Here is an 18,849-nt window from a genome sequence, read left to right as displayed (position 1 = left end):
CACAGAAAAGAAGCATTAAGCACGTATATCCACTTGGTCCCACATTTGGACTACAATTATAACATTCGCACGCTATAATAACATTCAATTCAAGCTTTCAAAGAAAGAATGTATATGTGTTCACTTAGTCCAAACATTTGGTTTAAGGACATGATGACTGCTTGATTTCTTGATTAAATGAAGAGAACACAATTTTTAATTTTGTTACTTAAACTTTGATCGGACAATATATTTGCATACATGGTAAACTCTTATAGGCCAAAATCTTTGGTTTTCCCTCATCTTTCTAGATTCTGTTTGGTTGTGCTGCTCAATATACTATTATGCCAACCTTGGGACTGATTCTCAGCAAAATCTTGGGTCTGCCTCCTTCAATTTCAGTTGGTCTAATATTGCTTGCCTGTTGCCCTGGAGGTACAGCGTCTAACGTGGTAAGGTGACTTTCTTCTATATTGTTCTCCTTAACTGAGCTAGTTAATCAGGTTTACCTTCCAAATTGACATGTTTAGATTGTAGATGTCCAATCTTTGCATCATATTTCAACAATGGTATGAAGCCATGGTAGGTTTGCTTTTCCTGTGGTATCTCCACTGAATTTTAGTTGAAATTCATTTGGTGCTTTTGGGATCCATGTTATATATTATTTATGGTCTTCATTGTCACATTTCAAATTCAAATTGACAAGCCCAGAGAGGATAATCAAACAAAAAGGTATGGTGTTGCGAGGAGAAAATAGTTGTATGTTGGAAGCAACTCCTTAAAAAGACTTTGTCCTCCTTTTCATTATTGAGGAATGCAAGTAATTTGGGGTGAATCATACAATTATCGTGCTTTACAGAAAGGTGTAATTCTCACTTTTGCCAAGGCTTTTAGCAAGTTAATTCTGTGTATCCTTCACATCGGACTAGAAGTCCACTTCTGTTGCAATTTTTCATGTCTGCCAGTTTCTTTCTTCTGATTGGAACACAAGATCTTAATGAAATATCTGCTTTTATTGAATGCACTATCTTGTACTCGGATATCAGCTTCTTGATATTGTGAATATATAGGTCTTATAGCATAAAGCTTACTGCAAAGCCTCCTTTTTGTTTTCTAATGAATTTACAGGTAACCTTGATTGCACAAGGAGATGTCCCATTATCAATAGTGATGACAGCATGCACTACAATTGGTGCAGTGGTTCTGACTCCCTTGTTGACAATGATTCTGGCAGGAACTTATGTTCCTGTGGATGCTGTTAAGCTTTCTATCAGCACGCTCCAGGTTATGTTATTTCACTATTATGTGTAATTATAATGATATTTTTGAGTTTTGACTCATTGCACTGTCTATATATGTTTACTGGTTTTAATAATTTAATTTTTCTTTTGTTGCTTCTTTTTTAGGTTGTGGTTGCTCCAATTCTACTGGGTTCTTATTTGCAGCACAAATTTCCGAAAGCTGTGAAAAAAATTACACCTTTTGCTCCCCTTCTTGCAGTCTTAGCTATATCTCTTGTTTCTGCCAGGTTCAATTGTTGGTCCTAAATCATTTTCGATTGATTGTTTTCTCAACTTCCCTTTCCTGTTTCATCCCTTTCTTACACTAATTTTTTCCCTTTTTCTGTTCAGTGTATTCTCTGAAAATGTTGGTCGTCTAAGATCTTCCGTGGTTGGCATGTCATTCTCTTCTGATTTGCCTCTACTCAGTCGTGCTCAGAATGTGCTAGCTAGCGAATTTGGACTCGTTGCGGTGTCTGTTGCATTGCTTCATTTTGCTGGTTTCTTTGTTGGGTAAGATTATCTTTGTTTCATTGTTTCAATCTGTTGACCAGATTTAGCAATCATGCGATTATGTTGAGATCTTCATCAGGTATCTGTCTGCTGCTTTGGCTGGTTTTAGCGAGCCTCAAAGACGAGCTGTATCCATCGAGGTACATTCTTGACGGGAGTAAGACTCCCCGCACTTACTACTTTGGTAAATTCTTGTCAAGCATGGAAAAGATCACATTGGTTACAAGTTCCTATTTGTTCTTAGTAGCCCGAGACCTTTTTAATCAGTGGTCTGTTTAAACGACATATATTTCTCATGGATGAAACCAATATCTTCCCGGATATGATTTCCACTTTTGTTAGTTTTAATTTCTTAAGTTAAGAACTTATTTTTGTTGCAAAAATATTTTACTCAACGGAATGGAAGATTGCCTCCCTATACCATTTCCTTCCACAACCTTGTACAATTTCAACTAAATTCAGGAAAATGGTTTGAATAATCTTTCTCTGTACAACAAATCTTATGAAATGTATTTCATCTTGAACTAGTTACTAGTTCCAGCCAAATGGAGCCTTAAACAGAAAAATGGCTTCTCCTTCTCTGTCCTTGTTCTTCCCATTGATATAGGCAGCCAATGATGTTAAAGTTTCTGTACTTCTTGCAGGTGGGCATGCAAAATTGCACCTTGGGTGTGGTTTTAGCGACCTCCCATTTCTCTTCACCAGGAGTTGCATTACCTGCTGCAACTTCAGTTATCATTATGAACATAATGGGTAGTTGTTTAGGTTTCTTTTGGAAATGTATTAACCCTACTCAACCAAAAAGTAGTCTTGAAGTGACTGATAAATCTTGAATATCAATGTTGAACCATAGTGTTCTTTTTCTTTCCATGTGTACACCTATCAATAAAATTTGTTTTCACCATTCTCTGAGTTAGCTTATGAGGCCCAAGCGACGTTGAAAACTCACCAATTGCTTGCTGGACGAATCTTTGTTGCTGATCTTACTATGGCTTTATAACTAAGGTATGTAATTATAAGACCTTCATAAAACGCCTAGGAGTTCACTTTTGAACTTAACAAAGCTGTTTATATGTTGCACCCTAGCTATTCATTGGTCTAGGAAAGGCCACACGATATTGAGGCTATTGTATCCAGTCTTACCTTGCATTTATGCAAGAGGTTGTTTCAATGACTTGAACCCCTAACCTCATGGTCCGTTGCATCAGAACTCCCCTAGAAGTGAAAGTATGTCTAATACACAATAGAGTAGGAACAGTTTGTGAAGGTATAGGTAGAGCTACTGTTACTTCCATCAAGTACGATCCACTAGTTACATTTTATCTAGTGAGCTTAATTCAATGAAACGTAATTTGGTGCTAAGTCAAAGAAGAAGAATGCTAAAAATGTCAAAATGAGTGTGCATTATATGCTAAAGAATCCATTCCTTTTCCACATATATGCTTAGCAGGACTGTTTCAGGGCAATTGTTCGACAAATTGGACAATATGGTGCCTGTATCATCCATGAATCAATGCATTTGGCATGGAAACTGTGATTGCAATTTGTCAGCAATCTGCAGTTTTCTCCTGTCTTGAATCTTTCTAAGCACACAGCACATTCCGAGGTATTTTCTGTTCTGCTGTCTGTTTCTTCAACCTTGTACAGGAAACAGGGGAGTTTCTTCAAGTCTTCATCAGACATTTTTGTACTTCCTCCATTGCTGCTACTTCTTCAAACAATCACACCATTTTCAGCAGTTTGCCTTATTAAGGAATTATTCCCAAAGAAACGAAGATCACAGATATTATAATGTCCATTATGCACCAATGAAACTTCTGCTCTTCCGCGCAAAACAGAGAAGTTTTTGGAGAAATGATCATACATCAAACAACATTGATCGTTGCAAAGGTATTATGGAACATGTTTTAAGTTTTCCTGATTAGTTGTGTTTTTCCTCTATAATGGAAGTAGCTAGACATGTATTTGTTTTTGGTGCTACAGACAGACAATAAGAGAAGGTTAATCCATTATGAAGGAATAAAATTATTACTACTAATTTGTCAAAACTTAAGCACAACATATACAGCTTAGCAATGTTTTCATGAGACAAGTTATGCTTACGACGTGGTTGCAAGATTCTACTTAAATAAACACCAATAGTTAGTTTTATCAAACACAATGTGGGCTATAAGTTTTTTAGATTTCTGTTGGGACACATCCAGTGCCGGCTCTTGCCTATAAATTTTTAGGCCAAATGCCTTATTGGGGGCTTCAAATTTTTATAAATAAAAAATCATGTTTAATTTTTTCATGAAAAAAATTAATTATTTATAATAAAAAGTACATTTATATATATATTTTCTTCGCTTACACTCACATTATTTATCCTTTTTAACTCCTTCTGCACTCTATTTTTTCAAATCTTTGATAGTCAGAGTAATATTCTGTCAAAAATATGAATCAATAGCCGAAAAATGTTGAACAAAGTAAATTACAAATATTCTTTTATTTCTTCGTAACTTTTCATATTAAAGTAGGGTATACCAAGTTATCAACTTTTTGAATCAGATTCTATGATTCTAATTCTTATCTTTATTTAAAATTTATCAACTTATTACTTATAGAACTATATTATCGATTCATATAATAGTTGTCTCAATAATGATGTTTTTCAATGTTGAATTTATAAAATTTTGCTTAAAAATAATAATTTAAAAAAATATTTGAAAAAATCATTTATAAAAAAGATATTAAGTAATAATTTACATCTAAAAATTTAGAAAAATAAATAAATACAAATACTCTAATTAAAATTTTGCTTTAGGCCTCGAATTATGTTGAGCCGCCCTGGACACATCAACCCCTAAAATGGGCTTAGTCCACTCGCCCCATACACAAAACTTCACGTTTAATAAGTTTTACTTCATGGACAACACTTTTGACCTTGAAGGTTCGTCCGTGGGAGGGTCAAAAAACTCAGAACTACACATTTTTAAGGTCATTCCGTATAATTTCCCGGTATTAGAAGAGAATTTAATGCTTTTGATCAACATGGCGGAGTTAGTAAGGATTAAGGGGATTTATTCGAACCCCATTCGATAGAAAATTGCATTGTTTATATATGATTAAAATTGATTTTTATGTATATATAATAGATATTAAATTTTCTTCAACTTTTTCTTGTATTTACTTGTTCATATTTTGATAGTAAAAAATTTGGCTCTTCCACGACTGGTATATATTATTGTCTTGTCGTGAAGAGAAACGGATCTCCTGGGTGACAATTTTGTAATTAGAATATGTCCAAAAAGTAGAACAAATATTTAATTAATTGTTATATATATATGATCTGCCAGCTTCCAATTATCTGAGAAGGGAGTTGTTGTGAAAAACGTTTTCAATTTCGAATTCATCGAGATGCCTGCACACCCATAACTACTTCAATATATTATTTTTGGCGTTATTTCCAATAATTTCTCCAACCCCCACATACATTATTTTAATTTTACACTATTTTACTACTTAATTCTATCCACTTTGCACAGACCAATACTTAAATGAGGTATTTATCTCAGTATACAATATATATATATATATATATATATATATATATATATATATATATATATATATATATAGTTTATTCATCTATCTGGCACGGACGATGCAAATAAAATATATATATAGTGCAGCACCAAACTCGTAAAGAATTTAGATTGTTGAAGATTAATTAAATAGTCCAAAAAAAAGTTTAGCATTTCATGTTCGATGAATAACTCTACAGATGAATTAGCTCATGATTTATTGAACAAATATGTACACAATATTGTTGGTCAAAGAAGGATGTCTAATCTAGAGTTGGCTATTTTACCACAACTCGGGTAAGTCACTTAATCAATACTTACTTCATATTTAATCAAACGTAATTAATTATCGATCAGATTGCGATACTAATTGTGTTTGCATTTTAATTAATTCCTTTGGTATTTCTCAAATATATATAGGCATGATGATACGACGGCTCTTGTTTCACAAAGGGACAAGTCTGAATCAGAACAGTTAACTATATTCTATGCTGGAGTTGTGCACGTTTATGACAATATTTCCGTTCAAAAGGTATCTACAAATATAAGAAGTTGCAAAAATTGTACCTTTTTTTGAGCTATTTTTACTTATATTTGTTAGTTTTGAAAATTTTCCTTATAGGCAGAGTCAATTATGATTCTGGCTCGTGAAAACTGTAATGCAAAGGAAATTAAACCAACTCAGAAATCCCAAGCTCCACATCATGTCTACAAGTTTCAAGCAGGTTTGAATTCACGTTGTGTTAGACATATTAAAAGGAAAAAATAAAAATAAACCTGAGCTCTTTGAATAAAAGTAGAAACTTATTCATTCGACTACATTGGTTGATTATCTGAAATTTTGGTGGATTATGTTGTTTTCTACTTTAGACTTGCCAATTGCAAGAAGGAAATCCCTCAAGAGATTCTTTGAGAAACGTCATGACAGGTGAATTAATTTCTAGCTTTTAAAATAATGCATGTTCAATTAATTCTCTTTGGTATTAATTAGTAATTGATTAGTTGTTGATTTCAGGATTATAAGTAAACAACCATATGCCTCTCCTGCATGTGATCATGATCAAAGTGGAAATTGGGAACAATACAGAGAAGATTAACACGACTCTTGCACAAGGATAACAGAGAAATGGTCCCAAAAAAAATTAAAAAATGATCAGAGTGGAAATGATAATTTGAAGGGAAAAAAAAAAGTTGGCTCCTAGCTCTATGTGAAACAAATTAAACAAGGGCTAGGTTTTGATTGATTGATGTCCAAAAGGGTAAAATTGTACTGTATTTCTTATTGAACATCTTTTTCTAGGACATTGTTCTCTAGTTTTAACTCTGAGAATTATGCCAATGATTTTCCAACTACTAAATATCTTAATGATCTGTCTATCAATGTTAACAATTAGTTATACACATACTATACGTATATTGTATATTTATAGGCTATTTTTAGTTTAAGCGGGAGTATTCTAAAGTTAATGCTTCCTTTTATTTAAGTGGTTTGGGCTAATCTTGTGTTGATCCAAGTCCAGTCCCATCATATCTGATCCATAAATCAAGCAAAACTTAGGTCCATTTTCATTATAATCCACTAATCCAGTCCAGATCATTGGATTTGGATGGCTATTAAGCATAATTTTGATTTGCTAAATGGCAAAAATTAAAGATCAACTCATTTGAAGTAGGGAAAAACATGTATTTTTAGATCGTTGCTATACTTTGTCAATTAATTACTTCTCATCTGCGTGTTCTTTGAATTGTTTAATTCCAATAATTTTTACGTGTTGGCTAGGTTTCTATCGATTGCCTTATAAACAATGAATAAAAGACACTCATTACCTCAAGTAATTATCTTAGCTACTAGATCTGATTTAATCTGATTAATGAAAATGACAATGAAGTGAAGAATAGGGAAAAAAGACCCAAACAACACAAAATATTACAATTCAAACTATATATGACTTTTCTATAGAAAACTCGAGAAAATAGACTTGTATTATACTTTCACAAGAAGGAAGATTTATATATAATATAATATACTACGTTAAATTATGCGGTTTAATCACTGTGTGATTGTGACACAAATTTGAAAAGATCAATATTATTCTTTTGATTGTATGCATCACATTTGAATTAAAATTCACAAACAAGAGCATAGTTGTGTGTCGTTGTTGCGTACTGAAATTGTGTTGCCAAAGTGAAATACAAGTTTTATTGACACTTTCTTCACAAATGTCTATTACCTTATCCAAACAACATGACACATAATTAATTATCATACTAAGTTTTTTTTTTCGTGTTAGTTTTAGAGTTTGATTAATTTAGATTCGCGCATGCTTCCTATTAAAGATTTTTGTTGACACCCAATTTTGGACCTCCACAATATAAATTAATCATCGAGCTTCTTAAATTCCAAACGAGTTGAAATAATTGACTTTATAAAATTCAAAATACTTTTTCCAAGTTAGTTAAAGTAATTTTATCATTTTTATAAAAAAAAATTGAATAATATGTAGGTTTTACATAATTATGTATGTATTAATTAGTACATTTTATGAATATTCGAAAATCGTCTCAAAAAGATTTTAATTTTAATTAAATATTTGGTTAATTAGTTTAGTTATATAATAATTTATATTCTTGAAATAACTAGTTTATAATTAAGTTAATTATTTTATTTCGTTAAGATTAAGAAGCTCGTTAATTAATTAATCTTAACTCATTGTGTTTAAATTCTAGCCGGATTCACTAAATCAACTCAGTTCGGTTATGTTTTAAATTTTATATGGCCATAATTGTAATCTATTTAGCCATTTTGTTCTACCCAATTTTGAACCCAACTCCTCTAATCCAAATTTAACAATAAACAGACCCAACCCACCCCAATAATTTTCCAGCCCAAAACCACGATCCAACAATTCCAGCAACAATAATACATACAACATACCAAAACAGCCCATTATCCATACATAAACCCACTCCAATCACCCGACCCGACCCAATTTCTTACCCACAAAAGGAACCCAGAACGTTCCAAACGTGAAAAACAACAACGTCAAGTTCCAAACGTCGCCCAACTCCAATTCTCTCCAACTTTCACGATCATAGCAGCAGCAGCTCGCAACTCACGGCGTCAATACACGTAAAAGCAGCGCAGGAGGCAGTACACTGCCTCTTATTGTCTTCTCCTCATGTCCCTTTCAATTTGTACAATCACAATAGCAGCAGAGGCATGCATTTTCTCCTCTTTCCTCTTTCGGAATGAGGCAAAAATTTCAGAAAAGTATGTCCTCCTTTAATGGTGAAAGAATTTTGAATTTTGGAGTGGGAGTTAGCCTAAAAGAAGAAAACTCACTGAATATATCCAGCTATCTGTTACATACGAATTTTTTAGCGTTAAAGACCATAATCCAAATTCTTGTGTAGTGCTTGTTCTTGCTTGTTTCGGCTTTGGTCCTTGGAGTAGTATTACGATGGTGAAGTCGTTGTTTTCCTTGCTCGTTTTTTGTCTCAAATTGCTGCTCCGAAGAAGTAATTTCTTTCCACTCTGATTTGTTGCTTAGTTTCCTAGCTTATAGTTGGATTGTTATGGTTTGTGTGAATCGATACTCATTGTTGTATTTTTTTTATCTCGATATTGAATGTGATGTGCTTGGTGAGGATTTAGTTTCCGAAACTGATAATTAAAAACACAATATTGGTAATGTTTTGGTCTATTAGAGTGTTCATAGCAGCAGGTGCATTTTGTTTCACTTTGATCTTGCTATGTATGTTACATTTTTATCTTGGTATATTTTGAGAATAAATTTTCCTCATTTATGTTGAATCCAGTAGTCTAGTACGATTTGTTGGTTATTCTGAGACTGCTCTTTGATTAGTTGTCACATTGAGGAATGCACCTTTTGCCATTTATAGCTCTTAGTTATCATGTTTAGGAAACTTTGAGCTCTCTTGTGATTAGATCTAACAGAGTAGTAGTTTTATTGCATAAAAAATGAGTTTTGTCTTATCTTTTTAGCATATCCATGATTGATGTATTTCATTAGTTCATGTTTGTTATTTTAGTAAAGCCATAAGTATTCCCCTTTTTAGGTGGCTTAACTTAGAGTCATTAAATAGTTAAATGAAATTATCTCTTCGCATATAATGCTTCCTTTGATTTTACCTCTAAAATCTTTGGTAGGATATTAATACTCGAATCTAGTTTGGTTCTCTCATTACGCAGGTAAATCTCCGAGTTTTGTATGTTTATTTATTGGCTAGCTACTGATGCATAAAAATAGATATTATTGAGGTTACTTATTAGCTTTGGCTTAAATTATTGTTTGGTGTTCCAATGCACTTGTAAACATGTCCTTAGTTGTTAATAATATGTTGGTTGATACCGATTTGCATAATGTGGTCACTGCCACATAGATCTTGTTCACTAATCTAGTTGTATTTTTCCATCTCACACTCCCTTCTGAGTTATTTGTAATGTATAAGTAGTCTTTCATTATCATTAAATATGCCTTGTCTACATACAAGTCCTCCTTATTTCCATACAGTAGGATACGTTTTAATTTATCACTTTGAAAATGTCATTATATGTTTCTTAATTATTTGGATGAATAAGATTCTTATGTGAGTTTTTTTCTTTTATATGTGACACCCATTCGAGTTCTCTTGGACTCCATCTTTCTCCACTTCATATTTCGGATGGATCATAAAGGCCCAAAATTCTTTTATCGAGTCATCCAACCTTGAGAAATTGAAAAACAGGTCTTTCACGTTGACAAACAGGTGTTTGGACCAGATTTGAGATTGTATAGTGTATACGAAAATCAAGAAGTGGGCCCAAAGGCCTCCAAAAGATGTATTTTTGTTATTTTGGGCTTATGCCCTTGTCATTTTATTCATTATTATCTTGTTAGAATTTAGAACAGGTGGAAGATGGGCTTAATGCCCAAATAAATAAATTTTAGGGGAATTTTTCAAAATAGCAATATTTTAGCTTCTTATGGGACCCCTTAGCAATAGTTTCGTTATTTATTTAAAATGTCAATATTTTAGTTTGTTAAGTTCTGATTTATGTATTTTTATTTTTTTTGATTAATATGAAAGAATACAAATATTAAACAATAGAAAATCATGAGACAAAATATTTAAGAAAAATTAAAAACAATTTAAATTTAAAATCAGTTACATATTGAAGGAGCATATGTCGCCACTATTTGGCCGAACGTTTTTTTTCCTCTGTTGCTTAAAAATTCCAGTTTTTGAAAACAATATTTTTCCATACGAATCATTACACTGATCTCATCCAATCTTCTTCGCTTTGTATTCGACATATGTTTGAAACTAAGGTTTAGAAAATTCACTACTACAAAGTATACAATTCAACGGAATTCACGATAGTTCGACATAAACTAAGGTTTACATAATCAGATATAAAAAAACGTTGGTACAGATTAATAATGAATACAACTCTTTTGACATTATAGTTCAATTACACAAAAAAATACTACTTTGAAATCTATATAATATATAAATACAAATTAATTGTAAATTAAGTTGTTATTGAAAATACAATTTTGGTGAATACATAATACATATAATAAGTTGTATTTATTGTTTAGTTAGTTGTGCTTGTAATTGATATCTTATAGAGTGGAATTGTTTTTCAATTTCTAATGCCCTCTGTTTTGGAAATTAACTTGTTTGAACTACTTAGAATATGTACAATTTTAAAATACAAAAACTATTGGTATAGATTAATAATGAATACAATATATTTTGGCATTATAGTTCAAATACGCAAAAAAAAAAACAGTTTTGAAATATATATAATATATAAATACAAATTAGTTGTAAATTAAGTTGTTATTGAAAATACAGTTTTGGTGAATACATAATACATATAATAAGTTGTATTCAAAAAATATAAATACAAATTAGTTGTAAATTAAAATGTTATTGAAATACCTTTTCGGTGAATACATAATACATATAATAAGTTGTATTATACACCATAATCGGTGATTTTAAACAGCAAATCAAAATAAATCTAAATGAATAATGGAAATTACCTTGCCAATCAAGAAATCTCTTGAATTAATAAAGAGATTTCGTTTAACAATCGAGAAAATTTCTTGAATTAAAATATATATTTTGCTGAACAATTTGTCAGCACCTTGAAGAAAGAGAATTTGAAAACGTCAAAAAAGGGATAGAAATGTGAAAGACGGGGTTAGAAAAGCGAAGGTGAAAAAGGAAGGTTAATGGGTATTGATTTTTATTTTTTTTTAAAAACGGTTATTGATTTAGAATTTGGTCCAATATAGGACTGTTTTCATAAATAAAATTAATTTTAAATACTAAAATCTGAATACATATTATTTTCTAAAATATTGTCATTCTGACATTTTAAATAAATATTTTAATGTGTTGTTATTTTGACTAATTATGTTAGGTATTGTGACTTAATTGCTAATTTTCCCTAAATTTTATGTTAGTTTAGGACATGTGCAGATGACTCAAACGGGCCAAAGGCCCAAAACAAAAATGGGCCCAAATACTGACCCAGGCAGACAGGAAAATCAGATTTGGGCCCAAGTCTCTTTTCCTCTTTATTTTATAGTATTTATTTACTTGTCAATATTTGCTACTAAATCTTAAGGTTTTAAAATTCAAATCCCCAAAAGATACCCGTTTTAATTTTATAACTTAACTAAATCAATCACCTTTAATGAGGCCTAAAAAATAAATTAATTTTGCAAGATAGCTCACTTGGGTAATACCTAAATATTCCCCTTTGCTCCCCTTTAAAACGGTCCTAACTAAAAATCGCTCAATTCAAATTAAGTTAATCCGCTTTTAGCCAAATATTTAATTGTCAGATGATTGCATATTAACCAATAAATATGATACAAATTTTGAGGTATTTATTGTACTTTATGTATAATATTTTTTTTTATGTGAATTCACATAAATATGATACATAAATTAATAAGATATTAACCTTTATTAAATCTCAAAACACTTTTTTAAATTGATAAACATCGAATAAATAATATTTCTATAAAATAATTAAACTCATGATTCAATGTATATTAATTTAGTAAGATTTTACGGCGTGTTTAAAGGAGGTTCTAAGTTGGAGGATCAAAAGATTACAGTGTTTTTTCTAATGTTAATTCACGCATAATTTTTTTTAAAATTTGCATACTATAAAAGTATACACAATGACACAAACAAAAGATTTAAAACAAATAATTTTTATATGTTTTTTTTATTTTTGTACTGTAAAGTTCCATGTCAAGAATGAACAATCCCCCTATTGAGAGTCAACTTCCCAAATTCAAGAAAGGCTTGAAGCTTTTCTTCTTCCAATTCAGCTATGGCCATATCTCTTTGCTTCTCTCCTCTCACTTCAACCCCAAAACACTATTCAAGAATCCCCCTTTATAAACCCATCAACCCCATTACCACTTTAACAACTCCAAAGATTTTAAATCCCAATTTCAAGAAAGTAAATTGTGTTCCTGAAAATTCTCAGAATCTTTCTGTGATTCAAGAAAAACCCAGATGGGAAAACTGGGTGTCAATTGCAGAAAGTCTTTATCCTGTTTATGTAACCGTTGGTGGGGTTGTTGCCTGCTTAAAGCCCTCAACTTTTTCATGGTTTGTCAAGTGTAGTCCTACTTCCTATAGTTTGGGTCTTTGGTTTATAATGCTTGCTATGGGTCTTACATTGGAGATCAAAGAGTTAACTAACTTGTTATTACAAAAGCCTCTTTCTGTGAGTCTACACTCTATTTTTTAGTTTTTTTGATTACTCACTTGTTTGATTTTGTTGTAGACTGTGATTTTCGTCTTACTTTCTTTTGGTTGTTGATTTAGTAGTGAATTTGGGGATTTCTTTCAATCTTGACTGAACCCATACTCTCTACTTTCTCTGAGTTTCAATTTGTTTGTTTGGTTATGATTTACAGAAAATAAATAAAAAAAATTGATTTTTGTGATCTTAAACTCTTGATATGTAAAATGTATCAAAATGTGTTTTAATCTTGTGGAGAGTTTCAAAAAAGAAATGAGACATTCTTTTTTAAACAACTAAAACGATAAGAGGAGAGTAGAACATTCTTAAAAGATAGACAAGTAATTAGAGACTGAAAAATACTCAACTTAATAAAATAAGTCAATATAATAACATATTTTAATACTCAATTGAAATGAATCATATTTACATTGATGATAGAAATAACCTAACAATCTACTCTCCTTGTTCATTGAGGTATACCAAATTCATACTTGTGTGAGGCTTTGTGTGATTGACAAATGGACAATTTTGGGGGCCGCTTGTCAAATTGTCAAAGACTCATTGTACTTTCTGACACTTGACTTAATTGTCTTTTTCTTCTTCTTTCTTGATTCATTCATTTGCCATTAGTTTTTTTTTGTTCTTTATTCCTCTTCCAACATATTTTGTTTTTCCCATTTTACTGAATGTTTTAAAAAAAAATTACATAAGTGATTATCTATTATTTGCAATATGGATTTTTTTTAATATTTTAATTGATTGGTTATTTGAATTTTTATGTTATTGGTAAAGGTTCAATTTTCATATACTTATATGTATAATCTTCTCCACTATTTTGTCTATCTCATTTAAAATAAAATAAAATAAAATAAAATAAATAAATATATATATATATATTTGTATGACATTATTTAAAATCTTTTCTGTCAATAATATTTAAATATTGAATATATAATTTAATAATATGTGTTCCACTATTATTTTTATATATAAATTCACTTGTATTTTATTAGAGGTTTATTTTATTAAACTTGTCTTATTAAATATGTTTTAAAATATCAAGTTTGACTATTAATATCTTATGCATTTTTTAAGTGATAAAATAATATTAAAAAACAATATTTATTTTTTGTTTGAAAAATATATAAGTCAAAAGGAAATTTTATTTTTATGGTAAGCAAAAATAGAAACGAGGTAGTAATAAAATTGGTTTAAAAATAGATACTAAAAAGATTGAAAATGAAACAAAACATGAAAGAGAAAAGGGAGGAAAGAGCAAAAAAAATGGTTGAGGAAAATTATGGTTGACGTTGTAGATCCTATATATCACATTAAAATTAATATAAAAATACCCTCACGCAAGTATGAGTTAGTATGCCTCAATCATAATAAATTTTTTCATAAATATTATGATAAATATAAATGTACTTAATTTATTATTAAAGAAAAAATATTTTTTTATTGTGAACAAGTAAATGTCCATTTCTTTTATATGAAAAGGTTCAAAGTTGATGATAAAAAAATTGCAGTATTTAATTTTTAATGTTAATTCGAGCATAATTTTTTTTAAAATTCTAAATTAAAAGTTATATACCGTAAAAACTAAACATAAACAAAAGATTTAAAATTTAAAAAATAAGTATACTTTATAAATAGATCACCTAAATACGAGGTAGCATAATCCTTTAGTTACTATAAAGTTTCATTCCAAGAATCAAGAATGAATCCCTATTGATTCAAGAAAGCTTGAAACTTTTCTTCTTCCAACTCAGCTATGGCGATATCTCTTTGCTTCTCTCCCCTCACTGCAACAACCCCAAAACACTATTCAAGAATCCCCCTTTATAAACCCATCAACCCCATTATCACTTTAACAACCCCAAAAATTTTAAATCCGAATTTCAAGAAAGTAAAATGTGTTCCTGAAAATTCTCAGAATTTTTCTGTGATTCAAGAAAAACCCAGATGGGCAAATTGGTTGTCAATTGCTGAAAGTCTTTATCCTGTTTATATAACTGTTGGTGGGGTTGTTGCTTGTTTAAAGCCCTCAACTTTTTCATGGTTTGTCAAGTGTAGTCCTACTTCCTATAGTTTGACTCTTTGGTTTATAATGCTTGCTATGGGTCTTACATTGGAGATCAAAGAGTTAACAAACTTGTTATATTGCAAAGGCCTCTTTCTGTGAGTACACTCTATTTTAAAAAAATTGCACCCCTTGTCATTGGTTTGATTTGTTTTAGAGTATGATTTCCTTTTACTTTCTTTTGGTTCTTGAACTTGGTTAGTGAATTTTGCGAATTCTTATCATCTTGATTTGTTTGGTTGGTTTTGACTTGACACAATGTTCAAGAAAATAAAGAAATACATTTGAATCTTGTGATCTTCAACTACGATGTGTAGAGTGTACCAAAATGTCTTTTAATCTTGTGGTTTTAAACATGTCATGCGAGAGAGGGAGTAGACCACTTCTTGAATGATGGCCACAATTTCCTTGCCCTGGTTTTTATTTTGCTTACCAATTGTAAATATAACAGAATTTAACTCCCAAAAATATTGCATTTTTTTTTTTTTTTTTGATGAAAGTTAAAGTAAAAAATATTGCATTTTCTTTCTGAATGTTTTTATGGGCCAGGACATAATATGTACTTAATGATGCTAATTGCTGACATATCGTTGTTCTTCTCTAATCTTGCCACAAGAAATGTTACCTAATCTTCCGTTGCCAACTTCATTAGCTCTTCTGGAAATTCAATTAATAGGAAGGTGTTGTTCACTGCTAATGTGATTACCTTTTCCCCCTCATTTTGAACCTATGACTACAAATATGTAGCACTCGCATTTGAAACATTCAATTTAAGCTTTGACAAGAAAGAAATATAGATATATCTACAGAAAAGAAGCATAGATATATAAACTTGGTCCCACATTTGAGCTACAAATATAATATTCGCATGCTATAACATTCAATCTAAGCTTTCAAAGAAAGAATGTATATGTGTCCACTTGGTCCAAACATTTGGTTCAAGGACATGGTGACTGCTTGATTTGATGAAGAGAGCAAGTACTTTAACTTAGTTACTTAAACTTTGATCAGATAATATATTTGCATACAGGGTAAACTCATATAGGCCAAAATCTTTGGTTTTCCTTCATCTTTCTAGATTCTGTTTGGTTGTGCTGCTCAATATACTATTATGCCTGCCTTGGGAATGATTCTCAGCAAAATCTTGGGTCTGCCTCCTTCAATTTCAGTTGGTCTGATATTGCTTGCGTGTTGCCCTGGAGGTACTGCTTCTAATGTGGTAAGGTGACTTTCTTCTATATTGTTCTTCTTAACGGAGCTAGTTAATCAGGTTTAACTCCCATATTGACATGTTAAGATTGTAGATGTTCAATCTTTGCATCTTATTTCAACAATGTGATGAATCCACAGCAGGTTTGCTTTTCTTGTGGTATCTCCACTGAATTTTAGTTGAAATTCCTTTTGGTGTTTTTAGGATCCATGCCATGTTATTTATGGTCTTCATTGTCACATTTCAAATTCAAATTGACAAGCCCAGAGAGGAGAATAAATCAGAAAGGTATGGTGTTGCGAAGAGAAAATAGTTGTATGTTGGAAGCCATCCTTTACAAAGACTTTGTCCTCCTTTTCATTATTGAGGAATGCAAGTAATTTGGGTGAATCATACAATTATCGTGCTTTACAGAAAGGTGTAATTCTCACTTTCGCCAAGGCTTTTAGCAAGCATTCAAAGTTGGTTAATTCGGTGTATCCTTCACATCCGACTAGAAGTCCACTTCTGTTGCAATATTTCCTGTCTGCCAGTTTCTTTCTTCTGATTGGAACAAAAGATTTTAATGAAATATCTGCTTTTATTGAATGCACTCTCTTGTACTCGGATATCAGCTTCTTGACATTGTGAATATATATGGCCTTATAGCATAAAGCTCAATGCAAAGCCTCTTTTTGCTTTCTAATTGTTTTACAGGTAACCTTAATTGCACAAGGAGATGTCCCATTATCAATAGTGATGACAGCATGCACTACAATTGGTGCAGTGGTCCTGACTCCCTTCTTGACAACAATTCTGGCAGGAACTTATGTTCCTGTGGATGCTGTTAAGCTTTCTATCAGCACGCTCCAGGTTATGTTATTTCACAATTATTATGTGTAATATAATGATGTTTGAGTTTTGACTCATCGTATTATCTATATATGTTTACTGGTTTAGTAATTTTTTTTTTCTTTTGTTGCTTCTTTTTTAGGTTGTGGTTGCTCCAATTCTCTTGGGTTCTTATATGCAGCACAAATTTCCAAAAGCTGTAAAAAAAATTGCACCTATTGCTCCCCTTCTCGCAGTCTTAGCAACATCTCTTGTTTCTGCCAGGTTTAATTGTTGATCCTAAACCATTTTAGTTTGATTGTTTCCTCAACTGCCTTTTCCTGTTTGATCCCTTTCTCATATTATCTTTTTTGTTCTTTTTCTGCTCAGTATATTCTCTGAAAATGTTGGTCGCCTAAGATCTTCCGTGGTTGGTATGTCATTCTCTTCTGATTTGCCTCTAATCAGTCGTGCTCAGAATGTGCTAGCTAGCGAATTTGGACTCGTTGCGGTGTCTGTCTCATTGCTTCATTTTGCTGGTTTCTTTGTTGGGTAAGATTATTGTTTCTTTGTTCCAGTCTATTGGCCAAATTTAGCACCATGCGATTATGTCATATGATGAAATCTTCATCAGGTATCTTTCTGCTGCTTTGGCCGGTTTTAGCGAACCTCAAAGACGAGCTGTATCCATCGAGGTACATTCTTGACGGGAGTAAGACTTCCACACTTACTACTTCGGTAAATTATTGTCAAGCATGGAAAAGAATCAAAGATCATATTGGTAACAAGTTCTAATTTTGTTCTTAGTAGCCTGAAACTTTTTCTTTGATCACTTCTCAATGGCACATATTTCTCGTGGTTGAAACCAATATATTCCCGGATATGATTTCCACTTTTGTTAGTTCTGATTTCTAAAGTGAAGAACTGATTTTTGTTGCAAAAATACTTTACTCAATGAAAAGGAAGATTGCCTCCCTATTCCATTTCCCTCCACAACCTTGTACAATTTCAACTGAATTCAGGAAAATGGTTTATATAATTATCATTCCTTGTATAAAAAATCTTATGAAATGTATATCATCTTGAACCAAGTTGTTACTCGCAGCCAAATGGAGCTTCTTCCCACTGATATATGCAGCCAATGATGTTAAAGTTTCTGTACTTCCCTTGCAGGTGGGCATGCAGAATTCTGCCTTAGGAGTGGTTTTAGCGACCTCCCATTTCTCTTCACCAGCAGTTGCATTACCTGCTGCAACTTCAGCTATCATTATGAACATAATGGGTAGTTGTTTAGGTTTCTTTTGGAGATGTATTAACCCTACTCAACCAAAAAGTAGTCTTGAAGTGACTGATAAATCTTGAATGTTCATGTTGAACCATTGTGTTCTTTTACTTCCCTTTGTACACTCATCAATAAAATTTTGTTTTCACCATTCTCTGGGTTCACTTTTGAGACTCATCTAACTAAGGTCTGCAATTATGGAACCTTCATAAAGGGCCTAGGAATTCACATTTGAACTTCCATAATCCACATATTCTCCCTAACTTTGCTTTTTATTTTGGCAACTGAATTCCAGTTCTTCTCCAATCCTTGAAGATTCTTTTGTCAGGGAGGGAGA

The 18,849-nt window shown here is 31.6% G+C and overlaps 1 protein-coding gene and 1 non-coding gene across 2 annotated transcripts; both read left to right on the top strand.

The window, feature by feature from the left end:
* The first annotated feature begins 6,390 nt into the window (after nt 1–6,390).
* LOC125816934 (U6 spliceosomal RNA) lies at nt 6,391–6,492 on the top strand. The gene has a single exon (XR_007442257.1). It is a non-coding gene; the product is annotated as a U6 spliceosomal RNA (small nuclear RNA).
* A 6,212-nt stretch (nt 6,493–12,704) lies between these two features.
* On the top strand, nt 12,705–18,606 carry LOC125814948 (probable sodium/metabolite cotransporter BASS1, chloroplastic). Its single transcript, XM_049494374.1, has 7 exons — nt 12,705–13,106; nt 16,289–16,429; nt 17,117–17,272; nt 17,394–17,515; nt 17,621–17,782; nt 17,865–17,925; nt 18,404–18,606. The coding sequence occupies exons 1-7, from the start codon at nt 12,705–12,707 to the stop codon at nt 18,590–18,592; spliced, it is 1,233 nt and encodes a 410-aa protein (XP_049350331.1). The 3' UTR covers nt 18,593–18,606.
* Nucleotides 18,607–18,849: the final 243 nt, after the last annotated feature.

The sequence above is a fragment of the Solanum verrucosum genome, unplaced genomic scaffold (genome assembly GCF_900185275.1).
Source record: "Solanum verrucosum unplaced genomic scaffold, falcon-dt-bn FXZP01000261.1, whole genome shotgun sequence".
In the NCBI taxonomy this organism is placed as follows: Eukaryota; Viridiplantae; Streptophyta; class Magnoliopsida; order Solanales; family Solanaceae; genus Solanum; species Solanum verrucosum.
Note: the sequence above shows the minus strand (reverse complement) of the source record. Positions and strands in the feature narration are given on the sequence as shown.